The sequence below is a fragment of the Fukomys damarensis genome, unplaced genomic scaffold, assembly GCF_012274545.1.
Source record: "Fukomys damarensis isolate Sample0158 unplaced genomic scaffold, DMR_v1.0_HiC HiC_scaffold_28, whole genome shotgun sequence".
Taxonomy (NCBI): domain Eukaryota; kingdom Metazoa; phylum Chordata; class Mammalia; order Rodentia; family Bathyergidae; genus Fukomys; species Fukomys damarensis.
This window is the reverse complement of record NW_022900940.1, coordinates 46,878,039-46,901,222: the sequence shown is the minus strand read 5'-3', so window position 1 is coordinate 46,901,222 and position 23,184 is coordinate 46,878,039. Positions and strand designations below refer to the sequence as shown.

Here is a 23,184-nt window from a genome sequence, read left to right as displayed (position 1 = left end):
GGTGATCGCAGACAGGCAGGTAGGCAGGCAGCTGAAAAAAACCCCCTCTGGGGTCCTTGGGTCCTTCCTGGGTCTGTTGTCGCGCAGGCCGGGAGCTCCCGCGCAGGCCGGGAGCTCACGCGCACTCCGCCGGTGATCGCAGACAGGCAGGTAGGCAGGCAGCTGAAAAAAACCCCCTCGGGATGTGCTTTTTCTTTCCTTTTTTCTTTACCAGCCTTGTAAAATCAGCAGAAGAGCGCTTCAACCTGTGTTTTCTGCCTATGATTGGAGGGTAGAACTCACCAAGCCTCCATTCACTTTCTCTTGATCCCCAACTCCTCTACCCTAGTCAAATAATTCTTTGAATCATCTTCCTAACTACTTTTTCCTAAGGGCTCTGAGAACACTGACTAACGTCCATCATAGCTTAATCTTCTTTATGGCCTACGATACCTCTTGGAACAATGGTCATGAGCGTCCAAGACATTTGTGAATCTTAAGATCTGTTCACAAATGGAAGAAGAAGTCACTGGTAAGAGTTGAAGGATAAACTTTCCCTCCATAGGTGAAAGTCAAAGCTCTCCCTTTTCTTAGGGTCTTTGAGTCTGAGGGGCTGGAAGATGGGAGACTGGGCTGCGGGTCAGAACGGAGAGCGGCTCCTGGAGCTCAGCACGCTCTCCCTGAGCTGCGTGGAGAGCGCAGCGGTTCTGTTTCCTTCTTGGCACTGGCTTCCAAGGCCACTGAGCAGAGCTGGTGAGAGCAAAGGACATCTTGGACTGCGTCGTTGGCTCTTCTGGGCCTCCTCGCTCAGAGGGACACACAGGGCTGTGCAGTCTGTCCAGGCCCGCTGCTGCACCCTCTGGTCAGGTCTCCCACACTGGAGGCGACTGCACATGGCCCCCGATTCCTCTCGTCCTTGCCCTCAAATCTTCCCAGTTATTTTTTTAAAATCCTTTATTCCTAAAATAGTATTGACTTTGTGGTTTCTGCCAACAGTATGTCTCATAAATAATTAACTTCATGTAGGAAAAATCATGAAATATGAGGAAAATTGAAAATTTAATTTTTAGCATTATTAGAAGGAAAACAACCCTTTTGGTCTCAATCATCAGTATTTTTCACTTTGTTAGTTAAACTAGAACTTCCTTCCCTGCTGAGGTAACCAGCTGTGTGACTTCAGCTCTGCTTTAACCTAGATGGTACCTGGCAAATTCGGAGAGGTCACCAGAGGGCACTGTGTGTGGCGTGACTGTTCACCGTCCACCTCCCCATCTCCTCACTCTTTGTCCTCAAACCCATCACAGCTCTGCTGAAACGACAACCATCAATCACCGGCCTTCCCTGTATTTCCCACAGTCATTCACATGTAGTTGTTTTGAAGTATTCTTAACATCCTTTCCTTCGCACTTGCCTGTTTACAACAATGACAGGCTTTTCCAAGTCCCAGTCTGTCCTTCCAGCTGGCATGACTGGTTTGCTTTTGAACAAAGTGTTAGCCAGTTCCAGCTGCTGAAATAACTGGCCTGATGGATGTTTTCCACAGATGAATCCGTTACCAGAACCAGTTCAGCCAGGAGCTGGTACTTCTGAGAAAGCTTGTGATGACCACATAATCTTAGCTGTCTTTCTCATGGCTGTGCTTTTAGTTTTTCACTGGTTATTAAAGCGGTTGACCCTGGAGGACTGTTCGCCGCTGGAAATCTGAAGATTTTCCTTGTCAATGTCAACAATAAGGATCCCATTCTGACCTGCAGGTAAGGATGTAAGACATAAAGCACATGATTTTAGTTTAACCTTAAAAATCAAATTTGAAAATGTAGTCTTTTTTCTTTCTTCTGCCTTTCTTTTTTTTTGTGAGAAGGAAAGTAAGCATGTAAGATGCGAACAGCCACTTCAGATATAAGATTCCGAAGAAAAGTCTTCCTTCAAAACGGAAAGCGCAGTAGTTTAAAACTGGACACTGTAGTGAAGACACAATAGCAGGTGATTTGGGTGCTGTGTTCCTAGGGCCCGATGGCTGCCCTATCTCTCACTGCCCACCTGCAAGTCCTGCCAACATCGGCACCAGGGGTTGATGACACAGTGTTGAGCGTCAGCAATTCTAGGAGGTTGCTTTCTACTGCACAGGAAAGGGATAGATTGTAGAGTGAAACAGTGTTGGGGTCAAATCCTGTCTCTGCCATCTTGCTATTTATTTCTGAAAGTTATTTAATTTCTTAAATTCTTAGTTTCCGTAACTGCAAAATGGGGACAAAAACAGCCGCATGCTTCCTAGGGCTGCTCTGAGAAATAAATGAGAGAACACAGATTTTTGACTATAAGTAAGTGCGCAATAAATCGGTTAGCTACTAATATCATTATTGATGATATTTTTCTCATTTTTGTCACTGTTACCTCAAACCCACTACTCCAAAGCTGCTGATAACATGGACACAAAAACCCAGGAATGAAGTCTTGAACCAAAGGAAGATGTTAGGAAAAAAAATTTTTTTTTGAAATAAGAACAGCTCCTGAGTTTCCAGGAGGGGCCCCAAAAGGGGTGGCCACGTGGTCCCCTGATCTAGAGCTAATTGTAGATAAACAGGGCACAGGGTGGCTCCGCTGTTTAGTCGTCACCTGTCACAGCTGGCTCTGTGGATTAAAAACGACTAACTGGGACTCTGACTTCTAATCCAGTTCTTCAAGACCTAGGGGTCTCAGAAAGAAGTGGTTAATTTGCATTATAACTGCCTCACCTTCAGAATCTTAGTAAGGAGTGGCTGTACCTTTCCCTAGTAGGGCTGGGGTGCATTCTGTGCTGCCGGAGGAAATTGATTTGTTGTTCAAAGCCCTATCTCACGGTCTATTCTTAATTTTTATCAACTTGGCTGGTCACCCCACTCTATTTCTACTAGCTAGCTGCCTTATGCAGAAACTCAGTAAACTATTTTCTATAGCACCATAAAGTGTAGAAAAGACCACGAGTGACTAACACCAACAGTGGTTGCTTTCTAAACAAGTTTATTCAACATTGAAAACGCTGTCCTGAGTGTCACATCTGTCAACTCAACTCTGCACAACGAAGTGGACATCACACTGGATGAGGAAATCCCAGTTGGGAAAACGGTTGGAGCGTGCCGGGCAGATGACGAAGATGACTTGGGAGATTTGACCTTCCAACTTGAGCCTGGGAATGTTTACTTTGCAGTTGATCAAGGTAGGTTGAAACTTGTTCTCCACAAATTGTCTTATCACACGTGGTTGCAATCATAGGTTTCTACGCACATCCCACCTGCAGACTGTTTCTTGATTTCCAAGACCCCAGCATGAAGCGTGTGCGAGAGACACTTCCCAACGATCCGTTCCACACCTCTCTGCAAGGTCAATTTCTTTGTTCACCGATGCTTGCTAGAAAATGGCGGCACAGGGTGGTCTTAGCCCTCCTCCTTCCCTACCCGTCTATCTCCTGCCGGATCCAATTCAGCTCTTCTCTCTGCTGCAGGCCTACACTTTTGTGAGAGAGAATCAGGCTGGACTTGGAGGAGGCAGTCCCTCATTCCCCAGGGCTGCGGCTGGGGGTGCGTCTGAGTGTGTGGAATCCGAAGCTTCTTCCGAGGCTAAGCAGAGGAGAAAGGGGGCCGCAGCTAGCCATAGCTGTTTACCCACTGCTGCAGAAACTATCACTGCCCTGCTCCATCTCCTCCGGCTGTAGCATTTCAGTGCAGCCAGCCCGACTTCCACCCCTCAGCACCAGCATTTCTTGGCTCGAGGTGCTACCTGGAGTCTGATAGCTGCTCGCCCCTTTCTTGCCCCCACAGCTGCCCATCGGGAGCTCTCGGCCGGTGACTGGAGTTGCTGAGCTCTGTGTCCCTGCAGGAACATCTCTGAGTGTCTGTGCTACACTGGTGCCCGAGCTCCCGGTGATGCGAGGCTCCAGCTGTCTCCGAGGAAACTTGCTTGGCAGTGCGCTTTTCTTGGGAATTCTCTCTTTGCCTCGCTCTGCCCTGGGTCACCACGTGCAAACCCTCCCCGCAGATGCTGCTTCCGGGAGAGCCCCACCCACACAGGCCTCCACCCTCCTCACGTGAACTACAGCACAGGTCCCTCACCGGGGCTTTTTCAGGCAATGACGTGAGGCAAAAATCCGAGCCACGTGGTCCAGCGGTGTGCTTTACCCTGCATGTGCTCCACAGCCTAAAACAGCGTTCTCTTCCAGAAAGTCTCCTCTGGCCTCAGGTCAAAAACAGTTCTGTTCTTGCTACCAACTAACATGATATGATTAATGGTTTCTTTGGGGAGTCAATAAGGAAATGCCTACACTTTGAAACTGCTCCTTAATTCTAGCGAGTGGACCATAATTCCTACTTTAGTTTTTGGATAGCTACACATGTAATAAGTGATTTTGGAGAGAACAGCCTAGGCCGGTTTGAGCAAGACGTGTTTTGTTACAGAGCATGGGACTGTGGTCACTGCCACTCGCCTTGACGTGGAGAGAGCCGGATTTGCGAGGGTCCAGTCCTTCTCCGTTAAGGCTTGTGACCACGACCAGAGGTGTGCAGCAGTTCCTGTGACTGCCTACATTCATGGCATTAATGACAACTCTCCTTTCTGCGACCAGTATCTGATTAGGTAAGCTGAGATGGTGGGCGTGGGTGGAAATTCAGAGTGGGTTGAGGGCAGGAGGAATTGCCTCCTGTTGTGTATCTTAACTCTTGTTCTGCCTCAAAATAATGTCCTTGGGTTTCCAAGACCTGACAATAGTGGTAAAAGTTTGGAGTCTGGAATCAAGGCCCTGGCTTAGAATCCTGGTTCTGCCTCTTACTAGCTGGGTGATCTTGGGTAACTTACTTAAGCTCCTCAATCTCCAGATTTTCTTTACAAAGTGAGTTAACAGTAGTATTCAGGGGGATAGCTGTGCAGAATAAATGGGATGATTTATCTCGAGGGCTGAGTGGATGTTTCGTAAATGTGGTTTATCACAGTTCCGGTATGCTGTCTGGAACCCTCGGGGCTGTGTGATTCAGGATGAAGTTGTTCCCTGCTGGACTTAGAAGGGTAAAAGGCACGCAACTCATCCATGATGCCGCTCTCCCAGCGAGACCCGAGTGGGACTCATGTCAGATCTGTGGTGACTGCTCACTCTTAGTGGATCAGACCCAGAGCTGACTATGCTGGTAAAGTTTTGATGTAAAGAACTTCAGGTCAGGCTGGGTTGCCAGGTCAGATAAGAGATGTGGGAGTTTCCATCTGAGGCTTTGGAGTCTGGATGAAGGATGGTAGGTCTGCATCGCCCCAGCACTGGATGCTCAGTCTCCAGAGCTACTTCCCTGTCACTCTCCTCTGTCGCCTCCCCTCTATTTTAGACGCAGGACAGCTGCCCCGTGTCCCCTGAGCACTATTCCCATTTGTCTTTTTATGAAAAAGAAAACGTAGCCCTGCTGGTTACAACCCATGTGGTCTCGACTGGGAGCCAATTACGTTTCAAACCATGATGACAGTCGTAAGAATTAGGTGCCGTCTGTGCTTGGCATTTGTTATCCTTTCTTCCCCCTCTTTTCTTCTCCAGTTTTCTTATTATTCCACTGAAAAGGTCACAGTTAATTAACGAAACACGCAGCACACGGGGCAGGGAGTGCTAAGGGCCCGGAGGAGACAGCATCAGTACTGTTTTGCTCATTTCTCTGTGAGGAGGTTGTATCTTGTTAAGCTGATAACAGGAATACATATATAGTAAAACATCAGCAAAACGCCTCACACACACACACACACACACACACACACACACACACCATGAAACATCAGGACTCCAAGTCCCAGGGGCTGTGTTTTTACTGTCAAGAGGGAGAACACAAGGGCCTGGGGCAATTGGGGAAGCATCCCAAAGGCTGGGAACTCTGTTAATCTTTGAAGATTAAACAGGATGTAGATGCTGAAGGCTGAAGATGGAGCATTGGGGCAGCAAGATCTCAGATCTTATTGGGGAGGGTGGATGTGCAGAAACGACCGTGAGTCCCTGTGGCTACGGCATGGGAAGAACCGACTCTCTTGACCATGCCCACGTGCTCCGGGTTGGGACAGTCTGGGGACGGTCGGACTCCCCTCGGACCCTTCAGTGAAGTGATGGCTTTGACCAAGCAGGTGTCCAGCTGGGTGCAGAGAGGGAACACTCCAAAAAGGACAGCCTCACCAGCGTCCCAGAGCCTGTTGGGAAACAGATACCCGAGGGAGCTCCAGAGCTGACTCCTTTCCTGCAGGATGAGTGGGGCATCCACATCTAGGCTCTGCAGTATCCAAATTCATGGATGTTTAGGGGAAGAGCATTCTGTTTTAAAAGAATGTCAGTCTAAAGTGATTTTTGTTCTTGAACAATGAAACAGGTACACAGGCAAAGAGGTGATTGTAGAAGACACAGTAGTGGCAAAGCTCTCGTGTCACGATCTTGATGATCCTCCCGATACGATCCACTACGTTCCAAGCTTGGGACCAGTTGGTTCTGGACAAATCTTCCAACAAGCGCCAAATGCTGACAGTGTCATCCAGGTGAGCAGCAGCGGCTGCCAGCCCATGCAGAGTTCCCAAGGAGATGCTGAAATGTCACAGCTGCCGTTGGGAAGGCGCTGGTGGATGCAGGAAGGGAGGCCTGAACACAGCAAGGAGAGTGCTGGGCTCCCCTAGAGTCTTGCTGGAAGATGTCTTGTCCTTCACTCTCTTTCTGCCTGCAATTATTTTCTCCTTTTTATAATGAGCACAAAATAATTTACTTCCTATTTAGCTGGGGAAATCAGAGGCTGAAAACCACACTGATTTCCTCAGAGATAAACCTGTGTGGTTGTATTTATATGTGGGACGATGGCATATTCTCTTGGCACTGGGAATGGCTGATCAGCTCTCTGGCCCCTTTTGAGAATCGAAACCTTCCACTGGTAAAGTGTGAACATAGTTTAGTTTTTCTTGTTCTTTTTCAGCGTATGAGTCTCCCTTAGAAATTGTTCCTTCTAACTCCAAATCTCCATAGGTCTTCATTTCAAAGGGCCAACCTCCAAGAGGCCAGTAAATTGTTCCTTAACCCAGATATCAAGTGTCCTCCCCACTCTGACCGCAGCCTGAAAATGTGGCTGTGAAAGTCGCTAACCTTTTCCTTTGTTTGATCCTAACCCCACCTTTTCCTGACAAGCTCCGTAGGCTGCAAGTTGAACTTTCACATATGTTAAAAGTTTTGGAAGCTTAGGCATTTGGATTTCTGTTCAGCTTGCAATGCAAGGGCAAACTGTCATCTCATTTTGGGTGGAGATGATGTTTTGTGAATAGGATGCTAACTGAGCTCTGGGATTTTGCATTACTTGCTCCATATCTGACTAGTACCTCGGTCAGTTACCCACCTCTAATAATCTTTATGTTTGAGTAACCATGCTTTAGATATTAAGTGTGACTTATTCTCAAGTGATTTTTTAAAGCACTCTAACTGGCTTAGTTTTTCTGCTAGGGGCTCACATTTTATGGGTTGTCTATCCCATACCAAAACTCTTCTGAGACTCTGTTTTAACTGGCTGTTTAGTTGTTGACCTCATTAACTGTAAGTGGCTCATGAGGCTTACTACAGTGCTTGGTGCATAATGGTACTATACATGCTTTAATGAGTGGATGAGGAAATCATGCACTAAATTTTTAAAATGTAACCATTCCAAACATCTGGATACCTGGTGTCATATTGAGTCATTCCAGTTTGCACAGACTGAAATTTATGCTAATGCTATTAAGGTACTTCTGTCTTCAAGTCTGATATGGGACTTATTTGCCCTATTTCCTTGGTACCTACAAGCATAACTGGCATTTAATTAGTCCCCAGTACATATTTTTGAAGTGGTAACTTATCATATTTGGAACCAATTACATTTTTATAGTACTTTAGCACTTAACATTCAAAATATTTTATCTTAAAATATTTTGTCTAGGATAAAACAACTAGCACACAATGAGGACAGGGTATGGCCTATATTTTTCTTCTGCTATGCGAGGATGTTTTTTCACAGGAAAGCTACCCTGGAAACCTGATGTATCTTTGTTCCACCAAAAGGCCATGCTTTGAGTATACACCTGTGCCAGTGTTGGGCAGATTCTGATGCCACTCCAAAGAAATGAAAATAGCTATGCATTTGCCTCTTCCAGAATGATTTATTAAAACATGTACCTTAAAAAATTTGGTCCTGCCAGGCACATGCAATGGCACATGCCTGTGATCTCAGCATTTGGGAGGCTGAGGCAGGAGGATTGCCATGAGTTCAAGGCCAGCCTGGGTACATAGTGAGTTCAAGGCCAGCCTGAATCACATAGCAAGACCCTGTCTCAAAAAATGTTTTTTTGCTCCTTTTGCTGAAACAATGTTGATCTACAAGGTCACCAAAGAGCTGGATTATGAAGACCCGGAGGTGGTTGCCGTGGGACATATTTATGAAATGACGATTTCAGTATTTGATGACCTGCATCCCTCGCATACAGGTACTCTTGATAAACTGCTTAAGAGCCTATTCTTTTCATTGTTCACTTTAAGCTTTGAAATGTAATTATCTATCATATTTGGGACATTTTGTTAAGTTTGACAAAAGATAAAGTGGGGAATTAGGTAGGATTATACTGGAAGTTTTCATTAGGTCTGGGAAGCCCTTTTCACATTTTAGCAGCACCTTAAAGAACACACAATTCTTGCCAGGGATTTAGCCCAGTGGTTCTGCTGCCTGTCTCACAAGTGCAAGGTCCCAAGTTCAATCCTCAGTACCAAAAAACAAAACAAAACAAGAAACAATTCTTAACAGCTCTTGAGAGAGATCTTTGCAGTTAGAAGGAGTAATGGATATACAGACCCAAAGTATATGCTTAATACTTTTATTTTAATGATGCTAAATGCTTGTTATTAGTGGCTTTTAAAATACATTATTTGAACCATTTTATGCGACACAAATTTGGCTTGCCTGGTTCTGTAGCTCATACCCAGTTTTGAGGTGCAGAGCACGATCTTCTCCCTCTATAGGGTCTTCTCATAATGCTCTGCCTGTGATAGAAAGGGCCTTTCATGTAGTGAGGTTGAGTCCACCAAGACTGCATGATCATAAAGCCCCGGGCATTTGAGATTTAATATAGTTCTGCTTATTGCAAAGTACTCTTCATCTTCAGTATGCATCTCAGTTGTGTGCTGTGGATCCAGAGCATAGAATTTAGAAAGTGAGTGAATTTAGCCAGCTGTCCGTGCCTGCTTTTCTTTGTTTATTGTTACACACACTAGAACACAAATCATGTATCTGAAGGGGTCATTGCATATTCAACTACATGTCACAATTTTAAGAGTGAATTTGTTGGTTATAGAGATTTTTTTAATGAAAACAGAGATTCTCAAAATTTTCAGGTGTCATCTGTCCTTAACGTCGAGTGTCTCTAGCCCTTAGAATGTGTGGTGCATATAAAGTACAGGCGGCCCAGCAGATGGCTGGCATTGGAGATGTCCTGGAAGGGAGGTATTAGGGGCCGATACAGGATCAGCGAAAAGTTTGGTAAGGAGAGCCCAGAACACGGTGGTATTTGGGTTTCTTGTGCGGACCCCACCTCACTGGTGGCAGTTGCCTGTGTCGCTGCGTCCAGAAGGATTCGGAGGTTGGATCTGGGGGCAGTGGGCTGGAGTGCTTTGTCTTCTGTGGACGTGGAAAGGTGGAATTGTGGATGTGTCTATAGGTTTGCAACCAAAGGAGCACAATGCTAAACTTTAATCCACAGGCCCAAGTCTCCTTACATCTCTCCTGACTCGCCCACATAATAATTTCAACGGTGGTGGGCTTAATAGGATGATTTATAGTCAAGTGAGCCCACTTCGAGGAGCAGCGATGTACAGGAAGCAGGAACCCAGCACAGCAGTGACAAGGATTCTCGCTGTGTGTTCTCTGCTGCTCAACAGAGACGCTTGGTGTTAATGCAGAGGCTGTGTGTGACTTAGCTCTGACCTCTTAGGATGGGCGCTTTTGCTTGCAGCTGCTTAGCCTGATGGTCTAACAAATCAAAACAGAATCTGCTTCTCTCACCAAATTTGAGCCTTTCCCCAGCTGGAGAGGGAGAAACACCTCTCAGTAATACATTGACATCCTCTGTGGTCCTCACATGGCACTGCATTCTCAGCCACTGCTCATAAAGGGTGCTTATAGCGCTGCACCTGGGCTTTAGTCTCGTCTTATAGGCCAGCTAATTAGCACAATTTGGGGCCTTTATGGGCACAATAAAAGTCACAGTGTAGCAGAGCTGTAAACGGTACCAACTCTTTCCTCGTGCAAATGGGGTTTATTGAAGGTGTTATACAGCCTGTAACACAGATCACTTGCCGCTGTATAGCAGCAGCAGTCTTTAAACATTTTGAGTGATGGGGGGGGCCTTTGAGACTCTGATGAAAGACATAGACACTGTCCTTTTAAAAATGCACATAATAACATACGTCAAAATAAAAGAATGCCGCAGATTTTCTGAAATAAAGGTTCTACAGATCTCAGGTTAAAGTTTCTTGTTTGATATGTGTGGCATAGATTTTTCAGGACTGGCAATACACAGCCTTCTTCAGAACATGAGTTCTACACCTTAACTTACAGAAGGAGAATCCCACGGTCAAATGAGCTTGGGGAGCGATACTCACCCTGAGATTCAAAATATGTAATGAAATATTAGATACCCAAGCAAGTGTTGCTGTACATAAACCTTTTAATCTTTACTTAACTTAGTATTTTGTATTTGCCACACTCCCATCTTAGCGGGGATATTTTGGGAGATAGTCAGGTACAGCTTGGGCCAATCACCACTTAGAGACACATTAGTTTTGTGTCCTTTGGCCACAAACAATCCTTACTTTCTCACCTGTGAAACTGGGACAATGTTACCAATGTCAAGTCAGTGTCTTGCACAGGAAATGTTAGTTATTATATCAGTTTTATTAAAAATGTTCCCTGTGTGCACGCTGCTTGCCGTATGTTTGAACGTTGAACTCCTACCTTTTATAACTCTTCCATGGGACACGATACTTTCTGGCATGAAATGCAGACTTCCTCTCCACAACATGTATCACAGACAGCAGGCTGAGGTGACCCAAATGTAACGACTACTTTCTACTTATCTTTTTTTTTCTTGGTACCGGGGATTGAACTCGGGTCCTTACGCTTGCAAGGCAGGCCAATGAACCGCTGAGCTAAATCCCTGGCTCTACTTAACTTTTTACGGTTTGCAAATCGGCTTTGGTCATCCGCTCATTCTGACCTCAGATGTCCAGGTGATGTAGGAGATTAAAGCTGATTCAATTCCTTCCTGATGACATAACTGGGAAGCCAAACTCGTTAATGACCACAGAGTGTGAGTTGAAGCCAAGCACTGAGCGTGGGTTTTCTAGTCTGTCCCACTGAGCATCCTGGGACAGACCTTGGAAGCAGAACCTAGGCTGTTAAGGGCTGTGCTGAGAGCGACACCCCAACAACTGTGATGGAGGAGATTGCACCCGGGGAGCCATGGTTAACTCTCCTGTGAAAAACCCACATGTGCACATTACACGTACCATGTAAGGGTGCATGGGCATCTCTATGTGACGTGGAGGACATTTGACTGCACTGCTCTCTGGTTAGCACTAGAACTCACTGGGTTCTTCAGAGCACAGTCTGGGAACGAGGGTCATTTGGAGCCAGAAACATCCCACGGTGTCAAATTCTCTGCTAATTCTGTACTCTGAGGGCCACTCAGCTTGTCCGTAGAACAGAAGACCGACAACCAGGCACTTCTTCTCTCCTCCTTTTTCCAGTTACCGTGACAATCTTTGTGGAGCTTGCTCCCACCAATGACTTCAGCCCTGTGTTTCAAGCTGCTCACTACTCGTTCTCGGTTCCAGAGACATCAGGAGGTAAGGCCTCCCTCGCTTCTGTAATACAACAGCATCCACCAGGAACTACCTAGAGACATGAGTGAGCAATGGGAAAGTAATAGGGAGACTCACACAACTGAGGCAGGTGCGGGGCATTGCGAGCTGCACCCCTCTGAGAACAGGTGATCCTCAATGGTGATGTCCTCAGGGTGTCATCCTGATGTTTCCCAAAAGCTCCCTTGAAATTTGATGCAGATACAGGATTTCTGCAATGAAAAATTGCATAATATTAACATTATTTTGTTTATCTTCCCCTTTGGGTTCAAAATAGATTCAAGTGTCAAGAAGTAAGTCAATGTGGTCGATAGCCATGCAACTTAAATCCTTCTAATACCAGGGATCAAGCTTTCAGATCTGAAGTCAAGATCATAGGCAGGGTCCGTTGCCGCGTAAGTTAGACAGGAATTGGGTCAGATCTGTTAGCAGAGACCAAGGAGCATAAGATTTAGAAGGGGCAGCAGAGGTGATGTTTACTGTTTTCTGTCATCCCAGAGGGCACATGTTTCTTCCTTAGTGTCTCTAGGCAGGACTTCAGTATTTGAAGAGCTGGAAGCAGCTGTGTTTTGGAGTCAAGTCATACTGGCTGGCAAGGGCACATAGCGGGGCTGGAAGACCACGAGTCAAATAGGACAGGACTCAAGTCTGCCTGTGCTCGCTGGTTAAATGACTTTACTAAATCCCATAACCTAGATGTACCTTTGAGTTCACCTCTGTGAAATGAAGTTTCCAGTAACTATATCAGAGAGCTGATATGAAACTTAACTGGTATTTTATGTAGGCTAATTATACAGCATATGCTAAAAGAGCCATATTTCATTGCCCTACTAATGGCAATCACATGCTTACTGACTGCTTATAATATAGAACGTGCTAGACTTTTGCCTTTTTTTAAAAAAAAATTCCTTGGCCCCCCCTACAAGAATATGTAAACTGAATGAAATTAGAGAAGTGTTGTATGTATGTGTGTGTAGATATTTATTAGTAGATAAAAAAATCTTCCAAGTCCCTGGAAATTTGCTCTATGAAGGAAATTGGAAAGTTTGAACTACTCTGAAAGCGAAGTCTCCTCAAAACATCAAACATTTAGTCTTTAGACCTTGTGGGCATTTTCATTTTGTTAATGTGAAAAAAAACTTTTTATGCTGAGTTGATTAGCACAGGGATTGAGTGTGTGTGAGAATTTTATGATGGTTTTCCTCTAACTAAATTAAGGAATGCTACAATATTTAAAGACATTTTTTTCCATGATGTGTGACAAGCTGACAGGGTTTCTGGAGGCGGGAGGCACAGGCAGAGAGGCTCTCTCAGCAGCAGTGATTTAGAGGAACACACATGAAAACGAAATCACACTGGGCTGCAGGTCACGGAGCAAAACTAGTTTCATTCCCAATAGATTCTGATGAGCAAGTTTGGCAGAGATGCACAATTGCCCTAGTTTGAAATTCAGCTAAAGATGCTCAAGATGGCGTTCAGTTTTAGTGAAAACCCTCAGAAGAACTCACTTCAGGTTTATTTAGCTGGGCGCTGACTGTGAAAGTGACGACGATGGCACAGGAGTGAACCAGCAGGCTCTTCCTTGTAGCCTTGCTCTTTGTTGTGACTGTGGTTCGTCTGCCCCTGGTGTCATGAGCTGTTTGTCACCTGCCGAGTCACACAGTTCCAGAGACTGGGGAGGACGCCAATGGAGAGAGAAATTCTCTGAGGTTGAGGGGGCAGGAACAGCTCCTGAAATGCTTTCTTCGCATTTCTTTATTCTTGATTATTAGAAACAAAATGTCCTACATTGGTTCGTGAGCTAGCAAGCCACTGACGGTGGTATTTCACTGCACCAAAGAGGGGAAGCGTCTGCTGGAGTTTGTAACATATAAAGGCCCGAGGGTGCCTGACAAATCTGTAACACATTACCACGAGTGTGCCGTATGATCGGCCTCATGAAAGTAGAATTACACAGCAACAGCGCTGATGCAGTCCAGAAGCTGAGAATTGGCTGGGCTGCCTCTGGTCTTGGACAATCAGGAGAGCCCAGATTGCAGGTCACCCGTCCTGCTTTGGGGCGGGGGTCAGGGGACTTGGCCACCCCCGCAGGGATGGGAGGGTGTGAAAGTTCCAGGTCTGCGGACCCAATCAGCATGTGACATCCATCTCTCTTTTGAAGGATAATTTTGGGGTGCTGCACACTGTAGTTATAGCGAGCAGACTTAAAAATGCGGATTGTAGGCCTCAAAAAGAGTGAAATGACATCACTTGCAGGAAGATGTTAAGTGAAATAAGCAGCTCTGATAGTTGTATCAAGTTCTTCTTTTATGGAAACCAAATAAATGAATGGATGAATGAATGAATATATACATACAGGAAAATAGAGAGAGGGAAGCGGATGAATGGCAGGAAAGGGACAGAAGGGTAACACAATAGGGAAAGACCAAGATACGTTAACCGCAAACACAGATTTCCCGAAAAAAGCATCACCATTCTGTATTAGTGACATGCACTTTAAAAAGTCACGGTTCCATGTTGTAATCTCCAAGAAGAGTGTTACAGTGATAGAATGTGAGAAGTAAATCCCTGCTAAGTGTAAAGTTATATAGTGGAAATAACTCACAATGGGAAAAAGTGAGAAAGGGAGAATAAGTGATGATGCTCGGATGAAATGGAAAAAGTTGGACACAAATTCCTATCAGTGATTATATTAAATGTGAATGGATCAATTCACTAATGAAAAGAAACACATCAAAATGAAAAATAAAGAATATGTGGAAAGCAGACACAAATTTGAATTCTTATTCTTTCCCTAGTGCCTCTGTGACCTTACTACTTGAAACCATTGGCCTTTGTTTGTTTTTCTATAAAACGAAGTTATTAATAGGACATACATCATGGGGCTGCTGAGACTGCTCAATGGGAGAACGTGTATACATAGTAACGAAGTCTCATTCAGCATTTACCATACACCAGGCAGCACTCTGGGTGATTTCGATATTTTAACTTCCTCAGTCCGCATGACAGCTCTGTATGGTAAACACTGGTATTAGTCCCAGTCTGAAGAGTCGAGCTGAGGGACACGAGGCCCCGAGAGGTTGTAGATGGTTCAGTGAGTGACCCAGGAAATGACAGGGCCGAGGCTGGGAACCTAGGCATGCTGCTTTCACGGTGTGTACTGTGAGCCTATCTGATGCCAATATTAGCATAATGCTAGGTTAAACTGAGTGGCATTATTTTGAAGTTATTTTAAGTGTATCGATCCGTGCACCATGGTTTGCAGTGACAGAGGACTCTTAAGTTTTCCTCCTGTACAGTTGAAGGTTTCAGACACTTTCTGTTGCCCTCCAGGCCTCTAGTTATCCCTCTGAGAAACTGTGATGCTGTTTGGAAAACAAATTCATGCTCAACTTCTTAGAGTTCTGTATCTGTGCGAGAAGGATGAGCCTTATAAAATGTTATTGTCAGCTTTCTACAAAGTCGGAAGAGTGACCGCCATTGATGACGACCACCCACCAAACTGTCTGACCTACAAGATCACCGAGGGAGACACCCAGGCTGTGAGAAGATTCTGGATCCACCCTCGCTCTGGGATGATCGAGCTCACCACACAGCCAGACTTCGAGTCTGTGAAGCAGTACAACCTCACCGTGGAAGCGGTGGACTGCGACAGAGTCCGACCGCGCACAGCCGTGGCCACGGTGAGTGGAAAGACCCAGGCGCTGGCAAAACAGAGCTGGTCCAGTAAGTTCTGATGGCTGCACTAGGAAAGGCCGCCCATTAACAACAGGGAGTGGAGACAGGCATGGTTTTCTCTGTTCGCCACGCTTTCCGTGTTTAGTTCCTCTTCACTGTAAACACTGGAGGTAGGAATATTATAGTCATTTCCATCCTGCAGATGCGGTGGCTGAGGCATGGAATTTAAGAACCATACCAAGCTCACTCCTGAGGGCTACAGAGCTGGACTCAGACACAGTCTACCTCGTGTTGAAAGGTGATGTTTACAGTAAAAGTAGTGTGGCATCAAAGTGAGGGAAAATGTGGTCACCTTTAAATTACTTTAGCAACGTCGAAGGGATGTGCTGTCAGGGACTACGAGGTTTGGTGACTGCAAAGGAGACAGAGGTGGGATGCAAGAATTACGAGGTCCCTGCTGCACAGAGCCCCTGCTTTCTCCTTCTGGGTTATTAGCTTTTCTGAGTACGGCATGAGAGGAAAGCACCAGACACAGCCACACTGACAACGAGAACAGTGTTCCCAGGGACTGAGTTAAGTCATGAGGCTGGAATCTCCGGTCTTGGACTGATGCCTGTGACAGCGATCTTTATGCCTTGGCGCCTGTACACATTTTTTCCTGTAGACATCTGTGAACTCCCAAAATAGTATAGGATGATGCTACCTGCAATTATTATTCGCTCTTTACAAATGAGAAGAGAGGGAAGAAGAATTAATGAAACAACAAAAATGTTCAAGCAACTCTGTACTTACCACAGAATTTATGTTTTGCCTAAAGATAAAGCAGGACCTTGTTCACTCTATCTCCCCTTTAATGAGTATTTATGGGGTTTTTAAATGTAACATCTTGGGTTACAAAACCATGGAAGACACTGTATATCCCTCTTGGGGGCTTACATTTTTATCACATGAAAAATTTAATAGCATAGGGTGCACGCCAAATTGACATGGAGGAATTCAGCGATTGAGTTCAGAGGGACCTGAGTCTTCAGTGCCCACTGCTCTGATCGAGACCTCGTGAAGACCAAGGGTGCTGAGGTGATCCTACTTGCCATTCTGTCCTCAGTCCCTTCTGGAAGGTGGTTTCTGAAACCGCTCTTTACAGGATTCTACTCCTGAGCCTTGGAAGTTAAGGCCTGTGACTCATCGAAGGTCACTTTGCTCAGAGATGTCTAAGTTGGGATGCCTAATCATTACCATGCACCCCAGATTCTCCCCCAACCTGCAGCATAGTCTGTTGTCTCTGCTTTCAGAATACACCTCCCACCCCTTGCCAACCAGCGCCTAGGACTCTGGTCCCTCGCCTGGCCTTGGGCAGCAGGCTTATAACTGGACTCCTGGTCTTGACTGTGCCTCCTGCGGTCTACTGTTCGCCCAGGAGCCGCAGTGGCCCCTTAAAAAGTCACCTTGCTCCCCTCAGACCTCTCCCTCTGCTTCCGTCTCACCCAGCGAGGCTGCAGTGTCATTTCCAGGGTCTGTAGAGCGCGCACACCCTGGGCGCTGGTGACCTCTTCCTCTCTACCTCAGCCCAGAGCACGAACTCCTCCCTGTTTGTCTCACTCACCAGCACTCTAGTGCTCGTCTGCAGCTCACACAGTCACTTTAGTAACATCTCCTCCCACACGAAGCCTGTTCGCCAGGGCCCTTTATGCTGGTAATGCTGGAAGCCTCCAGCAACCCCTTCGTTCATCAGTAGGGGAATGGTAAGGAAAATGCAATAGATGCTGGGAATCAAGAAGCAATTGCAAGCTGGGGATAGTGGAGCACACCTGTAATCCCTACTGTTCAGGGGGCTGAGGCAGGAGGACTGCAAGTTTGAGTTCAGCAACTTAGTGAGACCATGTCTCAAAACATGGGGGATGTCGGGCAAGTAGCTTAATAGTAGAGCGCTTGCCTAGCACAAGGGAGGCCCTGGGATCAGTTCCCAGGACTGCAAAACAAACAAAGAGCAAACAAGTTCTGCAAAAGTGAAGCATACATGCAGGGCACTGAGTGAGAAAGGTTGGGAACAGGAAAGATCTGTGGTGCAGTATCATTTCTGCAGATCAAAATTATACCGCCCAGCATGGCCTGTTCTCTGAGAATACATAATCGCTTAGGGCATTTGTCAAATAGAGGGAGGCAGGGAGAAAACGGCACAGTAGGTCTGAAAAAAGGCCTTCTCTGAAAGTGGTTCTCACCAGCCAGTCTCTGTCCTTAACTGGGTGGCAGCAGTTGGCGTATGACAGCCTCGTATACCTATCTGCCACAGTTACTGCTCTGCCTCCATCACAAAACTACAGATTGTGATGGGTCAGGGTCTTCGTTCACATCACTGCCGGAGCATCTGTGTCTCAGTCAGTGTTTGGCACATAATAAGTGCTCAATAAATACCCACTGAGTGGATGAATTCATCCTGCCCACCACTCCCAGGAAGGTCGGGATTAAGGGTTAGTGTGTTTTTGTGGTTGAGGGAAGCAAGGTTAAGTCATGTGTTCCAAACACAGGAGCCTACCACAGGGAGATGCGGCTTGAATGGAGATTTCTCTTCCACGTCCGAGCACCGTGCTGTTTCCAGTACATCAAAGAAGCCGCCCTACAATCCACCTACTTACCCTGTGCAGCGGCCTCAATGTCAAATGAGCACAAAGCCATATCAGACTATTGAAGTAGCGTCCAAGGTTGAACCACTCCCCAGAATTTAGCTGCGTTGTTGGAACGTGGCAGAGAACACTCTTGAAAGGGGAATGCTTGCAAATGCAGGCACACCCGGGACTCCTCTCTGATAGTCCCTGCGGAAGCTGTCAGTCACCTGCGAGGTGGCAGGTGACCTTTGTGGCAGACTGGCATTCTGCCCTGACATTTTAAAATCCTAGATATTTGGATCTTTTTCGGGTAATCATGCTTTGTAGTATTTTAGTTAGGACGATGTTGATAACAGTGCCTAATTTAGGACAGATCATACTTTCAAGTAATCATATAATTACCAAACAATATATATATATTTCACTGGAGAGAATGGTGAACAGCAGGCCCTTACTTCAGAAAGAGGACACAGGCTCAGGACATGCTTGCATTCAGCGTAAATATTTAACGTGTTAGGGGCACCAGCCTTCAGCTCTCCTTTGTCATCATTTGCATAATCTGTGAGCTTCCCAGAGGCTCCTCCCGTGGCCCAAAGCCCTCCCCATGGCTGCCTTGAATGTCCAGTTGACCAGCAGTGACAAGCACTCTGGACTCGCTGATCGACAGCCAGGGACAGCTCTGTGAACCGAAAACCCTGGGTTTCTAATGTAGTGATTGTGAAGGCCCTGTCTCCACCCAGAGTGTGTGCAGTCGGACGATGCGGACATGAGACTCCCCTTCCTCACTGTGACAGGTCACGGTTGACATTGAGGACGAGAATGACGAAGAGCCCGTCTGCGTGCCCTCTCTTTACCGGGGAGCCATTCCTGACAATGCTGCTGCCGGGACAAACGTCAACGGCTTCAGGCTACGCTGTCACGACAGAGATTCGCAGGATTTCGAAATGCGCTTTGAGATAGCTTCTGGTGGATGACTTTATTTCTTTTAATCAGAGCATGTGCCAGCTTGCCCGTAGTTGTACCCTGTTAGACATGATCTGTAACCATAGAAATGGCTATGTGTATACGGGTTCATATCCTCAAGGCAAGGCATCTTTTCCACCACTGGAATATCCAGGGGTATTAAATATCCAGTTTAATTCCTGCTGAGATGAAAGTATCTGTGGCTTCGCAGATATTTTCACCACACGATTTTGGACTTGCCTAAGAAATATGATACTAAAGGCCGCACTGCAAGCCTGAGTCTGCTGTCCATGGTGCTGGTCAAAATAGCAGGCACCTTTTTGTCTGATACCAATAAAAGTTCACTAGGGTAGATGCTTTTGACTCTGCTACTGTTGCATTGACGCAGAGCTGGATCACTATCTTGTCCTACGTGGGAGGCATTTATCGGAGGCCAGCTGTATTCCAGGCACCGTGATAGGAAATGGGCACACAGAAGTTTCCAACAGATATGATTTGTACCTGTGACACTCATTGCCTGTTACACTAGTAATAAGATCAGTAATTATAAGATGACAGACAACGATAAGTTAAAGGAGCTACTGGGTACTAAAAGGAGACCTATTTCAAATATGGAAGTCAAATTTGTCATCATGTACCTGAGAGAACCAGAGCCTGGGATCAATAGGCACACTACTAATTATTATGAGGACTGGGTGGATGCTGTTTCCCTTGCTAGATGGAAAGCTCCAAGAAGAAAGGTACCATGTGCATCTTATTTGCAACAATGTGTGTAGGACATGGACTTAGGACTTGTGGTCAGCCTGGCTTATTTGATACTGGTGTAGACTAAGCTGAAGGTGAAAGGCACAGTGCTCTGCGTGGAAGACAAAGGAAGAGAAAGCAACTAGGAAAAACAATTCCATGATAGTGAGAGATTTTCCGGCCACATGTAGGGCTACGACTCATGATTTTAACCTTTAAAACATATTTTTCCTAATCAGTTATATGTATTGCTCATTTTATCTCAATTTAATTGTAAGCCATGTGTAGCTGTGGGAATTTAGAGTACAGCAGACCTCTGACTTATTTACCCCTACTGTGCTACAACAGCAGTTTTAGATAGTTTCAGCACAGCATTCAAGGTATCTTAAAATAATTCTTTTTCAATCATTCTTTTTAAAGGAAATGAGAACCACCATTTTGGGTTTGACCCGACTCAAGGTTCAAATGCTCCCAGGTTAATCGTGAAGAACCCCTTTCACCGCGAGCCTGGAGCCGAGGGGCCGCGGCGGTACCACCTCGTGGTACATGTGGTGGATGACAACCGGAGGCACGGCAGAGCCACCAAGCCCAGGACGGGCACCGCTGTTATAGATATTTATGTGATAAGGGCCGCCACGCCCTCTCCTCCAATCAGCTCTGAAGTAAAGAGTCTCAGCATTTAAGTGGGTTCTCGTGTGGGAAATACGCTATTGTAAATCCAGGCTTCACCTAGAAAGGCTAAAAGAATGATGGGGCAGCATCCTAGCTATATGCCTGTCCCCGGGGCATAGCCCATCCAGCCACTGGGTAGCATTTCACAGTGGACATAGGCTGAGTGGGATTGAATTTGGGCCGATTGCACATCATGCATAGAAGATCCTTAAGAGGATAATTATATCTGAATTTTCTGAAAGTCCCACCCAACAAGAAGTGCCCTCTACTTAATGAGTTCTATCAATTAAAAATGTCTACAAATCGGCACCTTCAAAGGATATTGTCCAACATCCATGCTGTTCATATTAATGGTGTGCCAGGCATTGTACTGAATGCCTTATACTCATTATTCCATCTAATCTTCAGTCCAACCCTGTGAAGTTTAGCAGACCCATTAGTGTTTTATTTTCTTAAAAAATCAAAATGCAAAGCCTCAGCTGAATTCCAAATGGCTTCTGAATCAGCCAAGGATAAAGTGTGTTCAGTAGACCTTATGCTGTATTTTATTGTATTCTATCTTTTTCTTGTTTTTTGGGGGGGCAGGTTGCAGACGGGGTCTTGCTAAGTAGTTGAGGCTGGACTTGAACTCACTATGTAGTCCAGGCTGGCTTCAAACTTGAGGCGATCCTCCTGCTTCAGCCTCTCGAGTGTTGGGATTACAGGGATGCGCCACCACCCAACTCTTCTATCTTTTGAAGTAGAAGCTTTTGAAAAAATGGTGGTAAATCTTTTTGCTAGAGTATTTGATTTTCTCTCAAGCTGCACAAAAGAGTTAATTAAATGTAGAATAAATAAGAGGAATGTGAGAGCTAAAATGACCTCAGGCACCATCTAGTTCAGACCTTGAACGAGAAAACTTAAGGCAAAGAAAAGAAACAGTTCATTTGGGGTCACAGAGTGCTTTCTGCACCCAGCTAAATCGGTGACTCTCTGTATTTCAGTGTCTTTCAGCCTCACCCATGGTGTGTAGAAATACACATGGCTGAGTCAGTGCTCCCTGTCTGTGTAGGACCCTGGCGCTATACTGATGTTACTGTGTGTAAACAGATGCTCTATGAAAACATGGACTGATCCTCTGTGTGCTCTGAAACAATTTTCCCAGCAGAGCAAAGGCCTGACCATTGTGTACACAGATGTCAACACGTACCGGTCCAGTGCCTGGTACGTCCCTTCCATCCTCACTCTCATGGCTGTTCTCTCTGTGGGACTCGTTTCCTGGCTTTGTTTCCTGCTTTGGAGGCATGGAAACTTCATGGAGTGCTGTCAGATCACGGCCCAGAACATCTCCAAGTCCATGCCCAGGTGTGTGATTTTCTTTCTAAGCTTTTGCTGTAAAGAAGTGAAATCAACTGAGGTTTGGGATTTCAACTCTGTGGGCTTCTCAGTTTGGTTTCAAAGAGCAGAGGGAAATATTGGAGTACAGAACGCAGTGGTGCCTTTCACCAATGACCCCAAACCTACTCTATTCCAAAAACATTTGAGAGCTTTCCTTTTATAAAAGCAACAGTACATTGTTGAATTATACTGTAAAACATTTGTGCCAGACTTTCTATAGGAAGGAGTTTTAAACTTTAAAATTTTAAAAAAATTTGTACGTTTGCAATACATAATAAGTACGTTCCTTGTGGGAAGTTGGTACATGCGCACACCTCTTAATTCCTCTTTATCACCTTCCTTTCACCCCTGCCCATCCCTAACCCCCTCCCCTCTTGCAGAAGACCGGTCTCCCTGATAAACAGATAAATCTGTGAGCAAACAAGCAACTGACTGCTTGTATCATCCTGATGGGAGATGGCTCATGGACTGGTGTTTGACAACCCCTGGGCAGTAGTCTAGGGACTGGAAATGAGCATAGGTATCCTCTCTGCACCGAGTGGGGAAGAGAGGCCGTGGGGACAGACAGGATTCTCATCTGCTTTCCTCAAACCCCCAGGACAGCTCTCCAGGACACAGAGTGCCAGGACTTCGAAAGGAGCCTTGGAGTTGAATTTTTATTAATTAAGCAGAATTTATTTATGGTGTGGAGAAGAGGGTGGTGGTGATTAACAAAGACTGCTTTCCTAATTCCCCATATAGCATTTCTATTTTTCCTGGGCTAAGAAAGGTGATATAATAGTCACATGCTGAGTATTGAATGAAATTATTTTTGAAACATATTTTAACTTAATGAAGCTGATATTTTGTCCAATTTTCTTTTTATACAGAGAAATGAAATATATTGCAGGTAAGCTGCAGATTATCACAACGTGATTATGCTTGAATTGTGTGATTATTAAAGAAATGCCTCTTGACGTCTTGATATCTGACTTTTATCTGTTTATTTTTGAACAGGAGATCGAAATCAAAAGGAAAAAACTGTCACAAGAAGCAGAAATAAAAAATTGGAAGTCTTAACAGTAAGTGCATTTTGTGGTCCCTTATGGTAATTTATTCCTGTAATTGCTGAGCAATGAAAATTTCTTCCATAGAAACACATCTACTCAACCATCATAAATAGGAAATAAAATTATTTCAACTTGTCTGTATCTGCTGAATTTATATGCATTACAAAGTTGGAATTTCAGATCCAATCTCAGGCTTTGGCCAGGTCAAAATTTGCCT

At 45.4% G+C, this 23,184-nt stretch overlaps 1 protein-coding gene across 1 annotated transcript in view; it reads left to right on the top strand.

Moving 5' to 3' along the window:
• Positions 1-22,833, top strand: part of LOC104849951 (cadherin-related family member 3) — a 54,263-nt gene extending 31,430 nt beyond the window's left edge. The window contains exons 6-16 of the mRNA XM_033757019.1: positions 1,626-1,733; positions 2,979-3,175; positions 4,410-4,587; positions 6,336-6,498; positions 8,352-8,454; positions 11,768-11,866; positions 15,332-15,564; positions 18,957-19,128; positions 20,290-20,531; positions 21,686-21,885; positions 22,788-22,833. Coding sequence (XP_033612910.1) covers positions 1,626-1,733; positions 2,979-3,175; positions 4,410-4,587; positions 6,336-6,498; positions 8,352-8,454; positions 11,768-11,866; positions 15,332-15,564; positions 18,957-19,128; positions 20,290-20,531; positions 21,686-21,885; positions 22,788-22,833 — 1,741 coding nt within the window. The remainder of the gene's footprint in view (positions 1-1,625; positions 1,734-2,978; positions 3,176-4,409; positions 4,588-6,335; positions 6,499-8,351; positions 8,455-11,767; positions 11,867-15,331; positions 15,565-18,956; positions 19,129-20,289; positions 20,532-21,685; positions 21,886-22,787) is intronic.
• Positions 22,834-23,184: the final 351 nt, after the last annotated feature.